The sequence below is a fragment of the Eupeodes corollae genome, chromosome 1, assembly GCF_945859685.1.
Source record: "Eupeodes corollae chromosome 1, idEupCoro1.1, whole genome shotgun sequence".
Taxonomy (NCBI): domain Eukaryota; kingdom Metazoa; phylum Arthropoda; class Insecta; order Diptera; family Syrphidae; genus Eupeodes; species Eupeodes corollae.
In genome coordinates, this window is record NC_079147.1 from 158,211,822 (window position 1) to 158,232,008 (window position 20,187).

At 37.2% G+C, this 20,187-nt stretch overlaps 1 protein-coding gene across 1 annotated transcript; it reads left to right on the forward strand.

The window, feature by feature from the left end:
• Window positions 1-1,236: 1,236 nt before the first annotated feature.
• Window positions 1,237-18,605, forward strand: LOC129941064 (ubiquitin-conjugating enzyme E2 G1-like). Its single transcript, XM_056049606.1, has 3 exons — window positions 1,237-1,587; window positions 2,728-2,830; window positions 17,920-18,605. Exons 1-3 carry the CDS (start codon window positions 1,542-1,544, stop codon window positions 18,275-18,277), a joined length of 507 nt encoding a protein of 168 aa, XP_055905581.1. The 5' UTR covers window positions 1,237-1,541; the 3' UTR covers window positions 18,278-18,605.
• Window positions 18,606-20,187: the final 1,582 nt, after the last annotated feature.

Here is a 20,187-nt window from a genome sequence, read left to right on the forward strand (position 1 = left end):
TTTTGAATTAGTTGAATTTCCTGGGGAGTTTTCTTCTCTACCTCGCTTTAGCGGCATATACAATTTTTTTAACGGTGCACTGCTGAGTATGCCGCCAGGAAAATTAAGAATTTGGTGTCTTAAATGTGCAATTATACAAAATAAAGACGTGTATTCTCCGCAAATTAAGTTTAATTAACGATTTCAAAAGTTTTTAGAGTAAATTAGACTGTTTTAAAAGTGTAAACTAATTAAAAAAGAGGACCGCATAGAACTCTGACTTTCTCAGACAGTCATAAGTCAAATAGAAACAATATTGCTATCGTTTTTTTTAAAGGATTTGTGTGGAAATATATCTTCAAACTTATATAAACTCACATTTTGTAATGCTTTCGAGTTTCGTTGGTCGTGCTCATGTGAATACTGCTTTAGTATATTAGAAAGCCACCGGAGTAGCAAAAAGGACGATACATTCTAAAATAAGTGTCCTTTCAACATTAATTTCACTCGTGAAGGTCTTTAAGCGCTATTCACATGAGCACGACCAACAACCAACCACTGAAAAAATATTCGTCAATTTTGACATTTCTTTCACATGAGAGTATTTAATTCGTCGCGAATGAAGTTTGACTTTGACAATTGACAAAAACTAGAATGATTTTTTTAGGTTAAATACGCGCAATTATTTTATTCACTGCGGGTGTGGATAATATGGAACGCGAATATAGTTTGACAGTTCGTATCAACTACAATTTTTTTCACGACGAATAAATTTGTTTTCTTAAATGTATTAATATTATGATATTGAAAAGTAAAAATATGCATCATAAGTCAAATAGAAACTATATTGCTATTGTTTTGTTAAGAATTTGTGTGAAATCATGTCTTCAAACGTATATAAACTCTCATTTTGTAACTCATTCGTCGTTCGTTGGTTGCACTCATGTGAATGCTGCTTTAATCTTCAAATTCAAAAATTAAATGAACAAATAGTCCAAAAATATCAGAAGGGTTTTGATTTTCTTTAAAAATATTGCACAACCTAGTAATATTTATCCTTAGAAGTCCAATAATATTGTGCAATAACAAATAATGTAAAATAATATTGACCGTCTAGGGACCGCTTTATTCAATCCATGGTAGCGTACCATTATACTCTACTGAACGCAGCCATCCCACCATTATCGCGCTTGAGTTTGAGTATGGCCATGTTGACTTGAACTCTCCAGCAGTCATATCTCTCCACTATCACACAAATTTCTTCCATCAACTTCAGCATCGAGCAGACGACGTTTCGTTTAGCTCTTTCGTTTTTTTTGTGTCTACTGCTGAGAGCAACTTCATCCAAAAGAAAAAGAATAAATACTCGCACATTTAACTAAAGAAAAACTTAAAAGTGTTAAGAAAATTTTTATTCAGTATTCAGTGCATAATTAGCTTCGAAAATTTCAACCAACACTCCATAGGATCAATTTAGAAAAATTAAACTAAAAAACCTATCCACAATCTACCCATAATCGATTCTCAAGTAGCTAGCCTCTCCGGGCCGTAATAAATAATAAATGTCTGAATTGCAGTCATCCCTCTTGCTTAAAAAGCAACTAGGAGGTAAGATATTTCTTTAGTTAAAAAAAAATATATATAAAATTCAATTCTCGTGAGTCAACTAACCACGAAAACGGAAAACACCCCAGAACCCAGAGAAGCCTTGGAAAACGAACGAAAACGATGTCGATATGACAAAAGGCATAAAGCAAAAAGAAAAATCCAAAATGCCGCAGCCAACGAAACCAACTCAAAATTCGAGGTTAAAATTCATTTCGAAATCTGTCTTCTTTGTGGGGCAAATTATTCATTTGGTTAGAGTACGAAAAAACGTGCAAAATTACCCAAAAATAAAATATAAATCCCAAAGCAAATTTTCCTTTCGCAATCGGAAAAAGGAAAAATCGATTTTCGTATCGAAATCTCAAGATAATGAAAAATACAACATAAATCTAAATCTCTTTCGAGATGCGACAGTAAACGCAGAAAAAAGGTCGTCGACGGCAACGATGATATGTTTTTCTTTGTGCGAGGCTTTTGTCTCTCTAGTCTCTGCTGAATTCGGTTGTTTTCAGTTTTTAAGAACAAAAAAAAAATATATGTATATATATGTAAACCGGGACAACGGGGGCGGTGTTCAGCAGCTCACATACGGATCCTTTTGTTTTCTCTTCTCATCATATTTTTTTTATTTTAATTTGTTTGGGTCCTTTTTTTCTTTGGGGCCAAACTAAAGAAGAATTTCTTGTTTCTTTGGATTCGTACCGTTGCGGGCAGCGATGAGCGATCCGTTCATTTGATTTTATATAAAAATAATGCAGCCTTTCTTTCGGATACAAGACGACAATCATGTATTTATCATACAAGAGGGTTGCATTTAACTTACTACTATCGATTAAAGTCGTTGACTTCTTCTTTAAAAGGTGAGGCGTAAAGCAGAAGAGCGACGCACGTAGAACGACAGCTTTACATTATTTTTATATATTATCTTATACCTACCTACCTACAGTCAGTACCTTTGTGAATCATTTTAATTTTCGTGTTTTTGTTTTGTTGTTTTGTAAATTTACCAAAGATAAAGATATACCTACGTACCTACCTAACCGACTACGACGACGAGACGTCGATGGCCGGCCAGCCAACTGGCTTATGTCTACCGAGAGTTTCATATGATGATATTATTTTTCTCTTTTGTTATTTTAGAATTAAACAAAAATCCTGTGGAAGGATTCTCAGCTGGCTTAATCGATGACTGTGATATATTTCGATGGGAGGTCCTCATAATCGGTCCACCGGACACACTTTAGTGAGTATATATATTTAAATAGAGAGGTTTTAAATTTTTGGTTTTCAAGAAGAGACAAGAGAAAGTGAGTGCAAACACAACACAAAAATCGCACTCAATTTTTTGTTTTGCAAAATGCAAATGGTAGATAACTACTTATTTTTGTATTTCAAGATTCATGATGTGTAAAGTTAATTTTTGGAAAAATGGGAACGTGAATTGTGCTCTTGAATGTGCATACATTTAAATAAATAGCCAGAGTAACTAGTTTTGCATTTAATTTTTAAGTGTTAAATTTAAAAGTAAATTTTATTTGCAATTAATCAAACCAAAAAAAAGTTTACACTTTGCTTCAACTGAATACGCATAAACATTTTCGTTTTTCCCAATATTGAGGGGTTTTTGTGACATTTTTCGAACCTAACTACTTCCTTAAGATATTAAAATAGAATCAAATCAAACTGGGAATCTTGTTTTCAGGAACTTGTAAAGTAAACGGTGATTTTTTAAGAGCTTGAGAACTTTTTTAAAAAAAAAACGCATAAAATTTGCAAAATCTCATCGATTCTTTATTTGAAACGTTAGATTGGTCAATAACATTTACTTTTTGAAGATAATTTCATTTAAATGTTGACCGCGGCTGCGTCTTAGGTGGTCCATTCGGAAAGTCCAATTTTGGGTAACTTTTTCGAGCATTTCGGCCGGAATAGCCCGAATTTCTTCGGAAATGTTGTCTTCCAAAGCTGGAATAGTTGCTGGCTTATTTGTGTAGACTTTAGACTTGACGTAGCCCCACAAAAAATAGTCTAAAGGCGTCAAATCGCATGATCTTGGTGGCCAACTTACCGGTCCATTCCTTTAGATGAATTGTTCTCCGAAGTTTTCCCTCAAAATGGCCATAGAATCGCGAGCTGTTCCAACCAAGTTCAGTTCTTCCATTTTTGGCAACAAAAAGTTTGTTAGCATTGAACGATAGCGATCGCCATTCACCGTAACGTTGCGTCTAACAGCATCTTTGAAAAAATACGGTTCAATGATTCCACCAGCGTACAAACCACACCAAACAGTGCATTTTTCGGGATGCATGGGCAGTTCTTGAACGGCTTCTGGTTGCTCTTCACTCCAAATTCGGCAATTTTGCTTATTTACGTAGCCATTCAACCAGAAATGAGCCTCATCGCTGAACAAAATTTGTCGATAAAAAAGCGGATTTTCTGCCAACTTTTCTAGGGCCCATTCACTGAAAATTCGACGTTGTGGCAGATCGTTCGGCTTCAGTTCTTGCACGAGCTGTATAGATCTTTGCGTAAAATCTTCCATGTGGTCGAATAACACAAACCCAATTGCTGCGAACGGCTACGAATCGACATTTCACGGTCTTCAGCAACACTCTCAGAAACAGACGCAATATTCTCTTCTGTACGCACTGTACGCATTCGTGTGGTTGGTTTAATGTCCAATAAAGTAAACTGAGTGCGAAACTTGGTCACAATCGCATTAATTGTTTGCTCACTTGGTCGATTATGTAGACCATAAATCGGACGTAAAGCGCGAAACACATTTCGAACCGAACACTGATTTTGGTAATAAAATTCAATGATTTGCAAGCGTTGCTCGTTAGTAAGTCTATTCATGATGAAATGTCAAAGCATACTGAGCATCTTTCTCTTTGACACCATGTCTGAAATCCCACGTGATCTGTCAAATACTAATGCATGAAAATCCTAACCTCAAAAAAATCACCCTTTATTTCATACGTAAAGAATAATTTTGTTTTTGAGTCAACTGAATTGGTGCAGCGACATTTGAATCGTTGTTTATGTGCGTTTTCAACTACTAGACAGTTTAAATCAAGTGTTTCAAGCAAAATTCAATTTCTAATCTTAAATTTTAAGACCAATGATTCTTGTGATTCTGGGGCAAAAATAAAACAAAAATTTTGCTTTAAAGAAAGTCTCTCAACAGTTTTAAGAGTTACTAGCAAACCCGGCGAACTCCGTTTCGCCACCAGATGGCTTCGTGTTTTTGTAACATTTAGTTTGGGGACTAAAAAATAAAGAAAAATTATTTTGTTTATTTTATATTTGAAAAGGAAAAAAATGTATTTAATATCACAACAGTAATGAATTGATTTCGATTACAAAATTGGAGTGTAATTTAGTTGAACTTCTCTAAGTAAAGAATAAAAGCGAATTCAAAGTAAATACTGAATCGAAACGTTATACTTGTCCGCAAATTATGCGTTTCATTGAAGTGCTCTTTGGTAAACCACATTTTTTGTTGTTTGGTATGACGTTAACCCTCTACTGCACGCACTATGATCCAATGTACGTGCAGTAGAGTTTTTGTTTTTCATTTTGTAAAATTAAAAGAATTAAACAAAAAAAATTGTTTAAATAAATTTTATTAAAATTTTGTAGTTACACATACTTCAATAAACTTAACTTTTGCCATATATGGCTGCTTGTGCAGTTACGCATTTTTCAAGCTTACAAAAAAAAAAACAAACCTGTATACCTAGAACCACAATGGTGGGCCTCAGAGCTTGACTCGCTCAGGAAGGAATGCAGGAAACTTTTCAACCGGGCCAAAGCTGCAAGACTAGCCTCTCATTGGGACTCCTACAAAGAATCCCTAAGAATCTACAAGAAGGCACTAAGGAAATCCAAGCGATCTTCTTGGCGATCCTTCTGTGGCATGATAGAAGAAACTTCTGAAGCTTCTAGGTTACGGAAAATTCTTTCAACTAATCCAGCTATGCCAAGCTGCTTGAAAAATACAGACGGCTCCTGGACAAATTCAAGTAATGAATCGCTGAACTTACTATTGGACACTCATTTTCCTGGTAGTTCCCTTACCGAAACTTGCAACAGTTTTATACGTTCAAGTTCAAATTCAACATATCCACAAGGTCTAATCACAAAGGATAAGCTACAATGGGCTCTCAACAGCTTCAAACCATTTAAAGCTGCAGGACCAGATGGTATAACACCAGTCGAATTACAAAAGGCTTCTGATATAATTGCACCAATCCTTGAGGCAATTTTTACCAGCTGTCTTTACCTGGTCCATGTTCCCTCGACATGGAGAGAAGTTAAAGTTGTTTTTATACCTAAAGCAGGTTAATGCTCCCAAGTCAATCCTAAAGATCTACGACCTATAAGTCTATCATCATTCCCTCTTAAGACCCTGGAAAGATTGATTGATATCCATTTAAGGGCACGTATCGATACAAGACTTCTGTCTTCGTCTCAACATGCCTACTGTAAGGGTAAATCGGTGGAAACAGCGTTACACACTTTAGTACGCACCATCGAATATTCCCTCCATCATAAAGAGTTCACTTTGGTTGCTTTCCTTGACATCGAAGGTGCCTTTAACAACGTGGACACATCTGCAATCACATCTGCACTGACATCTCTAAATGAAGAGAGTTCGCTTCGGGAGTTAATTCATTTAATGCTTACTAGCAGAATAATTAATTCAAAACTGGGCAACTCTTCTAGCAGACGATTCGTTAGTAGAGGGACACCGCAAGGTGGTGTTCTATCCCCTCTCCTCTGGAACCTAGTGGTGAATGAAATCCTAACTAGTCTGGATGCGGAGGGTTTAAGAGTGATAGCTTATGCGGACGACGTTGCTGTAGCAGTTTCAGGAAAGCATCTTAATATCCTAAAAGAAGTCTTACAAAATGCCTTAGACAGACTAATACTTTGGGCTGATCGGTGTGGACTGGGTGTTAACCCACACAAAACCAATCTGGTCTTATTTTCGAGGAGATACAAAATTCCATTTGTCAACCCTCCTTACATTAAAGGAATCCAATTAAAATTCTCAGACGAGGCTAAATACCTAGGTCTTGTCTTAGACAAAAAACTAAATTGGAAACGCAACGTACAGGAAAGAGTCAAAAAAGCTACTGTAGCTCTCTTTTCTTGCAAAAAAGCTATTGGTAATAAATGGGGTTTACAGCCCAGAATCACGCATTGGCTATATACATCGGTAATCAGACCGATTTTAACGTACGGTGTGGCAGTATGGTGGACTGCTTTAGAGAAAGGTATAAACAGGGATAAGTTAAATAAAGTCCAACGCTCAGCCTGCCTGTTTATAAGCGGATCGCTTCGAACGACCCCGTCTGCAGCACTGGAAACCTTGCTCTACCTTACACCTCTTGACATATTTAGCAAACAAATAGCTTCAAGCTCGGCTATTCGCCTCAATGCTTCGTCACAGTGGACTAACAACAACATTGGCCACTCCGTAATTCTAAGGTACTTAGAATCAATTCCAAAGCACACAGACTACACCATCCCCCAACTACAATTCGACAGGAATTTCCAGATTTCTTTACCTACCAGATCTTTTTGGGAGGATAGGACATTCCTGGAGGATGAGTCAATCCACTTTTACACAGATGGCTCAAAAACCAAAGAGGGGGTTGGTGGTGGTGTGTAGTCTGAACGACTGAAATTAAGTCTCTCATTTCGCCTTCCCAATCATTGTAGCGTGTTCCAGGCGGAACTTTTGGATATTAAGGAAGTCTTGTCTTGGCTCAAAGAAAACGTGATATCACCATCTGATATCCGTATTTTCTCTGACAGCCAGGCCGCTATCAAATCTCTGGACTCTGTCTCTACAAACTCTATAACAGTCCATAACTGTCGATCATCTCTAATGGAGATGGCGCAACAGTTTAATATTCACCTTTGCTGGGTGCCGGGCCATAGAGACATTCCAGGTAACTGTAAGGCAGATGAACTCGCCAGGAACGGTACAGTACAGCCAATCCTACCACGTTTGGCAAGTACTGGCATACCAATCGCTACTTGTAAACTGCTGCTAATGCAAGACGCTGCGAGGAGGGCAGGCACCAGGTGGACCAACATCACCACGTGTCAAGCCACAAAAAACATCTGGCCAACACTGGATTTAAAACGTTCAAGGTGCTTGCTCTCTCTAAGCAGATCGCATATAAGCTCAATAATAGGTGTCATAACCGGACACTGCCTAATAGGAAAGCACGCCACGAGACTAGGCGTATTCTCAAATGACTTTTGCAGAAGCTGTATGGACGAGGAAGAGGAAGAAACGGTTCTTCATCTTCTCTGCACATGCCCTGCTCTAGCTCGAAAACGCAAGAATTACCTAGGAGAATTCTTCTTTAACGATCTAAACGATCTAAATCATATCAGTATAATCAGCCTCTCACGTTTCGTAAGGGACTCTAACTGGTTCCATTGAGCTTAGGTGGAAGCCTCAAGATTCATGTGGTATCACAATGGGCCATTAAACTGGCCTAAGTGTGTCCGTTTCCATCTTGGACAGCCACTATAACCTAACCTAACCATACCTAGAATTTACTTCAACAGTTTAACAAAACAAAAACATTTTCATAAATATTCGTATCAAAAGTCAAAATTTAACAAAAGAAACAAAAAAACCCACCATGGTCTCGCCATATACATTAGGAATGATGTTGCTTATCAGTTTTTGCCACAATATGGTCTCTGCACCAATTCTTTTTTCAATTTTATGTGGTTTAAATTTTCCGGGAATACGCAAATCATTCACTATTGCTTCCTTTATCGAAGCCCCAATCTAGACAGAGTGCCAACTTCTCGTGAATTTGATGCTTTGTCTGATTTCATCCAAAGAATTGTTTCGTCCTATCCTCGCACTGAAATCGTTGTTACGGGCGATTTCAATGTACACAATTCTTCATGGCTTCAACATTCGGGCCAGTCAACAGCAGAAGGAGTGTGTGCTGAGATCTTCGCTGTGTTAAATCACCTAACTCAGCTAGTCAACGAGCCCACTCCAATATCGGACGTGGTAGGTCGAGCAGAAAACACTCTTGACTTGTTTCTTACCTCTGACCCTGGTAAGTACACTATTAGTGTTCTATTTCCTCTAGGCACATCTGACCATTGTGTCATATCAGCAAATTTCTCGTGTAAAAACTCTCCAGTTAAAGAAAGAGCTTCTAAGAGAACCGTTTGGCAATACGAGAAAGCCAACTGGGACGGTCTCAATGAATTCTTCAGGAACTTTAACTGGTCACTATGCTTCCTCGATAGTCATGTGGATTCCAGCTCAGATATGGTAACAAATTTAATTCTTTGTGGAATGAGAAATTTTATCTCGAATAGGGTGAAATCTATCAAACCCAAAGAGAACTCATGGTTTGATTCGAGCTGTAAAGAGGTTATTAGGATCAGAGATGTAAGTTTAGGTTGTTATAAAGCCAACCCGACTGAGGAAAACCGGAATAAGTTTAAACAAGCTAGAAAGACCTGTAATGGTCATATTCGACGAAGCAAATTTTTCCATGATCAGAAATTAAGGCAAAAAATACTACAATGTCCCAAAAATAGTACAAATTTCTGGTCATAACGTACGAAACACCACGTCATCCTCGGTTCCAACGCTCGTCCACAATGACACTCCCTATGTAAGCTCGATTGATAAAGCCAATTTGCTGGCAGCACGTTTTGCTGTTAATTCGACGCTACCGGATAGTGTCATGAGTCCTCCTGTTCTTGAGAGCGTAAATGGTTCTATGGGACGAATCTTCTTTCGCACTCGTGCAGTCGAAAGAGTACTGAAAGACCTTGACATACACAAATCCGCTGGCCCGGATAATATTCCCCCTATTGTTCTGATGAGGTATTCTTCAACGCTGGCAAAACCACTGCGTAAGCTTTTCCATCTGTCCTATTCTACAGGTCTCTTCCCGAGTGGATGGAAAACGGCATTTTTCCAGCCTGTTCCTAAAAAAGGCGAATCCTCCTCTCCCTCAAACTATCGTCCAATTGCACTTACGTCCCTTCTTTCTAAGGTCATGGAAACGCTGATTAATTTTCAGCTTAAGAAATATCTTCAAGATCTAAAGCTTCTTAATGACCGTCAGTACGGCTTTCGAAGTAATAGGCCCACTGGTGATCTCATGGTTCATCTCACTCAACAGTGGACCAAATCTTTACATCGCTTTGGAGAAAATAAGATTATTGCACTTGATATTTCAAAAGCATTTGATAGAATTTGGCACCAAGCTCTCTTATCGAAAATGCGTGCTTTTGGTATTGATGAATCTTTTCTTCGTTGGATTAGAAATTACCTTTCTAACCGTTCAATACAAGTTGTATTGGACGGTTTCAAGTCTGAAATTCATAAAATAAATGCTGGTGTACCCCAGGGCTCGGTTTTGTCTCCGACTCTCTTCCTTATATTTATAAACGATCTTTTGTCTGTCACTTCTAATCCATTAAACTGTTTCGCCGACGACAGTACCCTCAGCTTTTCATATTCGTTTCTAGATGCACATCCTTGTCCTTCGGATGTGCAATTTAAACGGCAGCGTATGATAAGCTCATTAAATTCTGATCTTGACAGCATTGTCCAATGGGGAATCAAAACCGTGTAGAATTTAATGCTTCGAAAACTCAATGCTGTCTCCTGTCGTTAATGCGTAACCCACCCCCTATGCCGCTATCCATGAGCGGCACTTGCATCCAGGAAACTAATCAACTTTCAGTACTCGGTATGAATATCACAGATCACCTCTTATGGAATGATAACGTATTCGATATCGCCAAAAATGCTGCCAGGTGCTTAGGATTTCTCCGAAGATGCAAGAAATTTTCACCCCTTCTGATCTGGCTATAATCTACAAAGCTTTTATTCGTCCAAAGCTTGAATATAATTCGCATATCTGGGCAGGTGCCCCCAAAACAAGTTTAAATCTCTTGGATAGAATTCAAAAAAGGTCTTTAAAAATGATAGGCGACAGAACTATAATCGAAACATTTACATCGCTCGAACACCGACGCAATGTTTCATGCCTTTCATTGTTTTATCGATATTTTTACAAACAATGTTCTGTCGAATTAGCCAGTTGCATTCCACCCCTTAAACGATTCAGCCGTAATACTCGCACTTCTAGGAATGCTTATCAGTTTACCCTTGAGCTCAATTTCGGGCGCACTGTCAAGTACAGAGATTCTTTCTTAAATCGCACATCGAGAATGTGGAATGCTTTGGCCAACTATGTTTTTCCCTCCCATTTTGAAGTTCAGAACTTTAAGACCAATGTGCACCGGTATCTCCTTTTAAATCCTTCCCTATTTTCCTAACGCTCGCACTGTGTTTAAATATAAACATATAAAGGGTACTAATAACCCCTTGAGTGCTTGTGAATATTTAAAAAAAAAAAATAGCAGTGCATGACAAAGTCTAGATTTATTACTTAAGGGGGTCATCCCATGTTACGGCCTGTATTTTAAGGAATTTTTAGGATTTTAGTCGAAATATTTGGAATTTTTGCTTGTCGATAGTTCATTCCATGGGTTTACATGTGCTGAATCCAACCCATCAAATTTCAAGTGATTCGGTCAAGCCGTTTTTGAGATGCGATGGAGGAAAGTTTGAAAAACACACTTTTGAGAAAAACTCGTTTTCAAGTCCTCTTAACTATGAAAATATCAACTTACCTTTCAATCGGCGATGCCTGGTTCATTTTTTTTTTTTTATAATTTGCAGGCACTCAAGGGGTTATTAGTACCCTTTATATGTTTATATTTAAACACAGTGCGAGCATTAGGAAAATAGGGAAGGATTAAAAAGGAGATACCGGTGCAAATTGGTCTTAAAGTTCTGAACATCAAAATGGGAGGGAAAAACAGAGTTGGCTAAAGCATTCCACATTCTCGATGTGCGAAAGAATCTCTATACTTGACAGTACGCCCGAAATTGAGCTCAAGGGTAAACTGATAAGCATTCCTAGAAGTGCGAGTATTACGGCTGAATCGTTTAAGGGGTGGAATGCAACTGGCTAGTTCAACAGAACATTGTAAAAATATCGATAAAACAACGAAAGGCATGAAACATTGCGTCGGTGTTCGAGCGATGTAAATGTTTCAATTATAGTTCTATCGCCTATCATTTTTAAAGCCCTTTTTTGTATTCTATCCAAGAGATTTAAACTTGTTTTGGGGGCACCTGCCCAGATATGCGAATTATATTCAAGCTTTGGACGGATGAAGGCTTTGTAAGTTCATAGAGCATTCCTTCCTCTTCTTCTTGAAACTCTTTAAAAGCAGATTGTTCAGCTCTTGAATCAATTCTGGCTTGTTTAACCGCATCACTTACGCGCCGCTCAGAACGTAAGATTCGCTTTCCATCACGTCTCTCAACATAAGTATTGGCATCGCGGCCTCTAGGGCATCCCATAACCGACATTACTTTCGAAATACCTCCAAAACCTTCATTAAAGATGATAACTGATATGATAAGTACCTAGCGATTTCAACTATATTGGAGCCAGAATGGAGATGCTTATGAGCAAAAGTCCAAATCAACGAATTGAAAGATTCGTTATTGTTTTGTGTGTCTGCTCCTAAACAACGAATTAATAGTTCATCTTTCGATAAATCTTCGAAAACGGGTTTGATAGCTACTTGTACTTCTGGTATTAAAGGTGGTTTATCATGATGAAATTGGTCGAGCTCATTCTTAGCTTCAGCTTGACGCCATTTACACCAACTGTCTGCGCCTTCTGGACAAAATTGATGTTTTCATCTAAAGAACATTTGTGATAATAAGTTGCCCAAACTTCCTTCTTCAAGCGATTCTGGATGACGTCGAATAGCTAATCCGTAGAATTTCGTTATTTCCTGAATAACTTTATCAGTAAGTTTACCTGGTCCTTTTCCACCGATTCCTTCATTTTTTTTATCTTTTTTAACAGCCCGAAGTCGTGTTCCCATCCTCTTTTCTACGTGACCCACACATTCTTTATTTATTACTACAGTATCTCCATACGGTTTAGCATCTAGGATCCCTTTGTAAGTTTTACTGTCACCATCGCCGATGTATGTAATATACTTTACCCAATATATTTCCATAAATTTCAAAAACATTTGCATGATAGCACTTATTTCTATTTTACCGGAATTTCCAGTATGGTTTATGGTGCATTCATCTAAATACATGCGTTTCATACCACATTTCGTACTCTAAACGATCCGCTGTTTTTTTTGCTTTTACACATATTACATGCACCACAAATCGACTACTCATAACCATAACATCTAAGACTTTTCCGGTGTACTTTCCAATCAATGTAGATGCTCCAAATAGAGAAGAAAAGCCTCTCTTCTTCCAGGTACCATCACCAGACACAGTCAATTCATCCTTTGGTTTTCCTGCTTCTTCATTCAAAGTTTTTTCTTGCGTGACAGCGAATGATAACAAAGTTTCACACAGTGAAGATGTGGCAATATGAATGTTTTCAGTAGTGCAGTATAAGTTGAATTTCCAATACCCGAACACATGTCCATGAAGCTGCAGAAAAGATTTATTCCTTCGTGACCAACTCCTAATAATCGCATCACAAATGCAAATCGGCGATTAACTTCAAACGCATTCTCAATCAACAGGCCCGAGTTTATAACTGTCTGTTTTTCACACTCACACGATAATTTAATTTTGAAATTTAACCCTCGAAAACTTGATTGGGAAAAAAATACATCGCTTTTACAAGTTTTGCATATAACCTTTTCAGAAATCGCAGCAAACACAGAAACAAACTCCAAAATGCAATACGCGAAATTCGAAGCGATGGGAACCTCCATGTTCATTGTTCATGCCATTTTTAGTTTTTTTGCCGAAGCTGAAGTAAATTCCGTTTCATTTCTTCGAATTATGAAAAATCCGTTTACTACCGTATTCTACACATATTAAACAAGCAATTTATGAAAAAAAAATCGATTTTTTGAACCCATCACATGGGATGACCCCCTTAAGAAGTAAGAAAATTTGTAATAAGTTATATGAAAGTGTACAAATAATTATAGCTTACAATTAGTTCTTTGTTGCATAACTATTGTTTTTTAGGATGCTTCGCATCTACGTGGCATCAAGTCCACTAAAGCCTGACCCCTTTCGACTGGTATTGCGTTCCACGAATCACGCACTGCTTCCCACAATTATTTCGAATTCTAGGGTTTTACTTTATGAACTGCGTTTTAACATCCCTCCACAAATTTGCGATGGGGTTAAGGTCAGGGGAATTGAGCGGGTCACTCCATAACGGATAACTTCTTCTGCGCAAACCATGGTTTTGCCTTTTTGACGTATGCTTTGGGTCATAGGCTTGTTGGTATAACCAAACCAACGGCATTTCCTCTTCAGCATAGGGTAACATAACCTCTACGATAATTTTCACATACTCGGTTGCATCAATTATACCCCCGATGGGTAAATAGGGCCGACCCCGTAGTATGAGAAACAAACCCATATAATAGTTTTTCCTCCACCATGCTTGTCTGTTTTTAAAGTGTACCGTGAATCGTTTGCTGTATTTTGGGGTCCTCTCACATATTCTCGACGATCCTTGGAACTAAAAAGGACGACTTTGTTTTCATCGCTCCACAGAACATTGCTCTATTTCTCTTTTGTCCATTCTCTATGCTTAAAGAGGTTAGTTTCCGTTGCTATAAAGCCAACCGTACAGAGGAAAGCCGGAAGAAGTTCAAACAAGCCAGGAAGGCCTGCAACGCCCATATTCGACGGACCAAATTTTTACATGACCAAAAGTTACGGCAAAAAATACTGCAATATTCCAAAGGCAGTAAAAAATGTTAATCATTTGTAAAAAGCATGAGGAATTCTTCCTCTTTCGATTCCTACGCTCGTTGTCAATGACACTCCTTTTGTTAGCTCTTTAGAGAAAGCTAATCTCTTTGCTAGGCAGTTCGCCGCCAATTCTACGCTGTCAGTGAGTGTTATGACTCCGCCTGTACTTGAGCGAGTTAGTGATTCTATGGGACCAATCTTTTGTTGCACTCGTACTGTGGCAAGAGTCCTAAGAGATCTAAACACACATAAATCCGCTGGTCCGGATGGTACCACCGCTATTGTTCTGAAAAGGTGTTCTTCAACGCTGGCAAAACCACTGCGTAAGATTTTTCATTTGTCCTACTCCATTTGTCCAGCCTATTCCCAAAAAAGGCGAATCTTCCTCACCCTCTAACTACCGACCGATTGCACTTTACCCTTTTGAGTGTGTGCTTATTATAAAAAATAAAAAAAACGTCGTGCAATTCAAGCTTTTCAATTTTGGTGGTGGGCAACAGCCCAAGACAAGAGATAATACGCTCACCAAGAGTTTTCATCAAATATTAATTTTTTGTTGGCACCTTATTGTTTGAACCAAAGGCCGTCATCCTTCAAATTAGAAACGAAAAAGTCAATGCTTTTTAGCGTTCCCATTTCGACTGTAACATTATGGCCGGCTTCATTTTTGAAGAAATATAGGCTAATGATTTCCTTTGTACATTGAAAACATCAAACAGTAAGACCTTTTGAGGGTGTAAAGGCAATGGCTTGGGAATATGATCGCTCCAAATAAGACGTACCCATTAAAAAAAAGCTTTATCGGGATTGTTGGTTATCTTGTTATGGGCCCATTTAACGAACAAGGTTTTGCTTCAATTTAATTAAGTTAGATCTTTAGATCCACATGGATCTAAAATAGATATCACCTTTTCTTCTTTATAGCCAAGACAGGGATTCTTTGATGTGATCAAGAAGACTAAACAAGAGACACACATTTAGTCTATCGGAATATACGCTTCCGCCCGTCATCGGTCTTAAATTCTGTATAGAAGTGAATTCCTTTGTTTTCCAAAAGTTCGAGGGATGGACACTAGGAACTTTTTATTAAATTGTGGATTAAGGGTTCATCTACTGTTATTCCATATAAAAGAATCGATCTAATGACAGATATGTATAGCCTGTTTGTATTACACAGTGGCTTTATTAACTCTTTCTTTAATGTTAGGTTTCCAGCTTAATTTCTTATCCAAAATAAGAGCCAAGTACTTTACTTTGACTGATAATTTAAGCTGTATACCATTTATGTGGGGAGGGTATATGTGTGGGTCTAGTAAAGAAGACAAATTTTGTTTTGTGAGGGATGACACCAAGTCCACACCGATCTGTTCAGGTAGTAAGCTTGTTGAAAGGATTTTGTAGTAATTCCTTCAGTGTGTTAACATGCTTCCCAGATGGCAACATCGGCAAACCCCTCAATTTCTGAAATTGTTAGTAAGTAATTCGTTTAATACACGCTCCAAAGGATAATAGAAAGGACACCATCTTGCGTGTGACTCTATTGACAGTTTTTTGAGTAGAAACATCGACGAGTTTTGAGTTAGCAAATGATGTATCAACTTACTGATCGACTTATATACCTTAAGAGATGACAGGTTGTTGACAGCTTCTTTTGTATCTAGGAAAACAATTACAATGAACTCCTTGTGATGGATAGAATGTTCAATATTGCGAACTAAAGTGTGCAGATTGGTTAATAATGTGTATATATTTACAAATGTCTTAAGAAGGAACGAAAAGGCTTATAAGTCTTAGATTTTTATGACTAGGTTTTCCTGCTTTCGGTATAAAATCAACTTTGACTTATATGAAAATGGATTGTGATTTAGATTAAATTAAATTGGGTGGCGCAACAGTCCGTTTGAGAACTAGGGCCTAGTGACTGACAACTCTCAACCATTCCTGTGTGCGAGTACTGTTGTCAGGAATGGAAGGGACCTACAGTTTTAAGCCGAATCCGAACGGCAAATTTGAGAAAGCACTTTTCATGACAAGAATTACTCTTGGAGAATTTGTCAATTCCTCGCAAAAGGCAGTAAAAAAACTAGGTGGCATAGGAAAGGATCGATCCCAAGACCTCTCACATGACAGTCCATCGCACTAACCATCATGCCACGGGTACTTGACTTGTGATTTAGATTGAAGCAACTAATAAAGATGTTAGAGAGATTAGGTATAAGTATCAGAATTTGCGTTGGAATTATTCCATTTGAGCCTTCTCATTTGTATGGATCCAAGGTGAAAAAGAGCTACTTGGAAAGTGTACAACCATAAGTGGGTTGCTCAATTCTTCGCTTGAATTTGTCCAGGTGCCTTCAGAGTTTTTTTTTAAACCAACTTGGCATAACTGGAGAGGATTTTACTTAACCTTGACGCTTCAGATTATTCTTCTGTATTGCTGCAGAAAGTTCTCCAAGACATCGGTTTGGATTTTCTCAATTATTTTGTATTTTCTCAATTATTTTGTATTTGAGGGATTTTGTACATGAATCTCAATCAGAGTTCAATTCTTGTAAGGTTTGGATTTTGGATTTTGTAAGCCCGCAACAAAGATCCATCGACATTCGGCTATATTTGCAGCAGGAGTAATTCTATTTATTATGAAATGTCAAACCGAACTGAGCATAACTTAAGTGACAACTGTCAAAAATCGTAAAAAATTGGACAGGTTCAAGCGCCAGAAGGGACTTGAAAGTAAGCCAAGTTTCTAGCCTCTGGCCAGCTGCCAAAAAATTACCTTCCGATTAAGGCAACTTTAATGGAAAGTTGACTGGAAAGTAAGTCAAGAAAAATCTCACTAACTTTTAGGTCAAGTCTACTTCTATCAAAATGACAGTTGATCATGATTTTTCATTCAACTAAAAGCTGACCTTTATTACTCTATGATTTATTTATTTTCTGCACAACATTTAATGTCTTCTGCCCCTTATGTTGTCTGGACCTGCCCATTTTGATATAAGTTGACTTGACTTGATAAGGAAGATAGAAGCTGGCCAAAGTAGAAACTTGTTTACTATATTTTTTTTTCATGAAGTTAAAACTTTTCAAGCAACATAAATCTAATTCAAGTACTGATAACAATCTTAGAATATTAATTATTGAAACTTTTAAACCTTCTTGACTACATTTACCAAGGTCGAATATGTAAAGTGTTTTCTTAAACATGTGGTTTTCAATCTGGAGAAATACTTTTTGACAGTTTGGTTTCATTTTATCGTTTTTAAAACATAAAAGTAAACCCTTACTTTTATAATAAAACTAAATTCTTGGCCATAACATAAATGTGTTTTAGTTCTCTTTAGTTCTATACGAAAAACGTCCAAAAAAAACCCTTTACAATATGTTGAACATTTTTTTAATACGTTTCATACTTAAAATAAATAAATGCATTTGCTAAACACTTTCTAATATATATTTTTGTTTTAATTTTTTAGTGAAGGAGGTTTTTTTAAGGCCCATCTGCATTTCCCAAAAGAATATCCACTTCGGCCTCCACGCATGAAGTTCGTCACAGAGATCTGGCATCCAAATATCGAAAAGAACGGTGACGTTTGCATTAGTATCCTTCACGAGCCTGGCGATGATAAATGGGGTTATGAAAAGGCATCTGAACGTTGGCTTCCCGTGCATACGGTTGAAACAATTTTGATATCAGTGATATCAATGCTAGCCGACCCCAATGATGAGTCACCAGCTAATGTTGATGCAGCCAAGGAATGGAGAGAGTCTTATCCAGAATTTAAACGTAAAGTAGCTCGTTGTGTCCGAAAAAGTCAAGAGGAATGCTCGTAGAATTTTTTGTATCTATTTAAATTTAAAAGAAATTATTTAACTGATTTTTTGCCGTTTACCATAAGTAAACAAATTGTAAACAAGCAGAAAATGTAAAAGATAAAAAAAACAACAACAACAACAACAACCAACCAATAACAACAACAACAACAAAAAAGTACTATTATGCATTGTTTTGCTTAAAAACCAGCCAATACGCAATTGATAAGATTCGTAAATTTATAAATATTAAAAGAAAACAAAATAAAATAAAATTTATATCCAACAAACAAAAATTTCCTAAATTAAATGAAAACAAAATAAAATAAATAAAAAAACAATACTTTTACACACTGTGTTGGTTCTAGTGGAGTTATTTATATTTATAAGTTTGTTCATCGTTCCAAAAATGGTAATTCTGTTTTGTCTACTTTCTTCTTCTTCCAACAGTTATTAAAGTTTTTAGGGACCGCACTTTGCGTTTGTCGCTACACATTTACTTCCGCGTTTTCGGGAGAACATTGTATCAATTGAGGGTCAAATTTAATTTATTGTAATGTTAATGTTAAAAGACATCGAGATTTAAAGAGAGGAACAGTTCCCATCAACTGAACCAGAAGAGAAGTCGATGTATGAAAAGTATGTCAGCAATTTCTCTACGATCCTTTAACGAATTCAGGTTTAAGGAAATCCGTAAAGCTGGAAACACCACAATCGAATTTCGAAATTCTAATAATGCAGAAATTTAGGGCTCTTTTTGTGCTAATTTATTGCTCTTATACCGACTTGGTTCAAAACGAATCACTCATTATTTTTTTTTTAAAACGTCGCGTCGGGTACAGAATTCGTCCACAGGAATTTAATTTTGAGTTTCAAATTTAAAAATTGTTCAAATTTCGTCACGGTTATGCAATAAAAATATTTTTGGACTTTTGAAATTGATTTTTAGGGGGAAGGGATTTTTTAAGCATACCGGAATAGGAGTGATTAAGCGGGTTAGGGCTTAAGATACCAAACTGGGCTTCACTAACTTAGGAGCCCAAAAAGAGCCCTAAATTCCCTCATCATCAGTTTTTTTGTAATTATGAACTTAAGGGTATGGTCCCAGCTTGACGTCAAGCAGGGAACACCACAAGTTCGGGGGGAAGGGATTTTTGAACCAAGTGGGGATTAGAGCACTAAATTAGCATAAGAACAACCCTAAACCACTCCATCATTAGATTATTAAATTGTGTGTTGGTCGTGGAAGTCTCCAAGTTTTAGCTTTACGACTTAAAATTAGGATTACGGGCTTAAAAAAACAATTTGGAGTTCCGCGAACTAAGAAGCCCAATAATAGCACTCAATTACCCATCATTAGTTTTTTGATTTGATTCATTTTGCGGGGGTAAAGGTTGGAGATACTATTTTGGAGTTTCGCTAACTTAGCAGACCTTAATTCCATAATCATCAGTTTTTTGAAATTATGAACTTAAAGTTGTGGTTTTTCCAGCTTGACGTCAAGCAAGTTTGAGGGGGAAGGGGTTTTTGAACCAAGTCAGGATTAGAGCAGTAAATTAGTACAAAAAGAGCCCTAGATTTCTGCATCATTAGAATTTCGGAATTCGATTGTGGTGTTTCCCTTTCCAGTTTTACGGACGTGGTTTAAGAGGCCTTTAAGCTATAATTGGTTTTCACCATTGAAACCAATCATTCGACAATTTGGTTATAGCTTTCATTGAAAGCTCAACTGAATGGTGGGAATATAAAGAACATGGAACACTTTGAAGTGGAACGAATATACCCGTGTTTTTTTAAAAAAATCTATCCATAGTATAGTAGGATTTTATACGAATAACAAGAACAATATCCGCAGTATACTACCGATAAAAGTTAAAGTATAATATTACTACGGATGGGTTTTTTGACATTTATACGAGTCTCAAATGGAT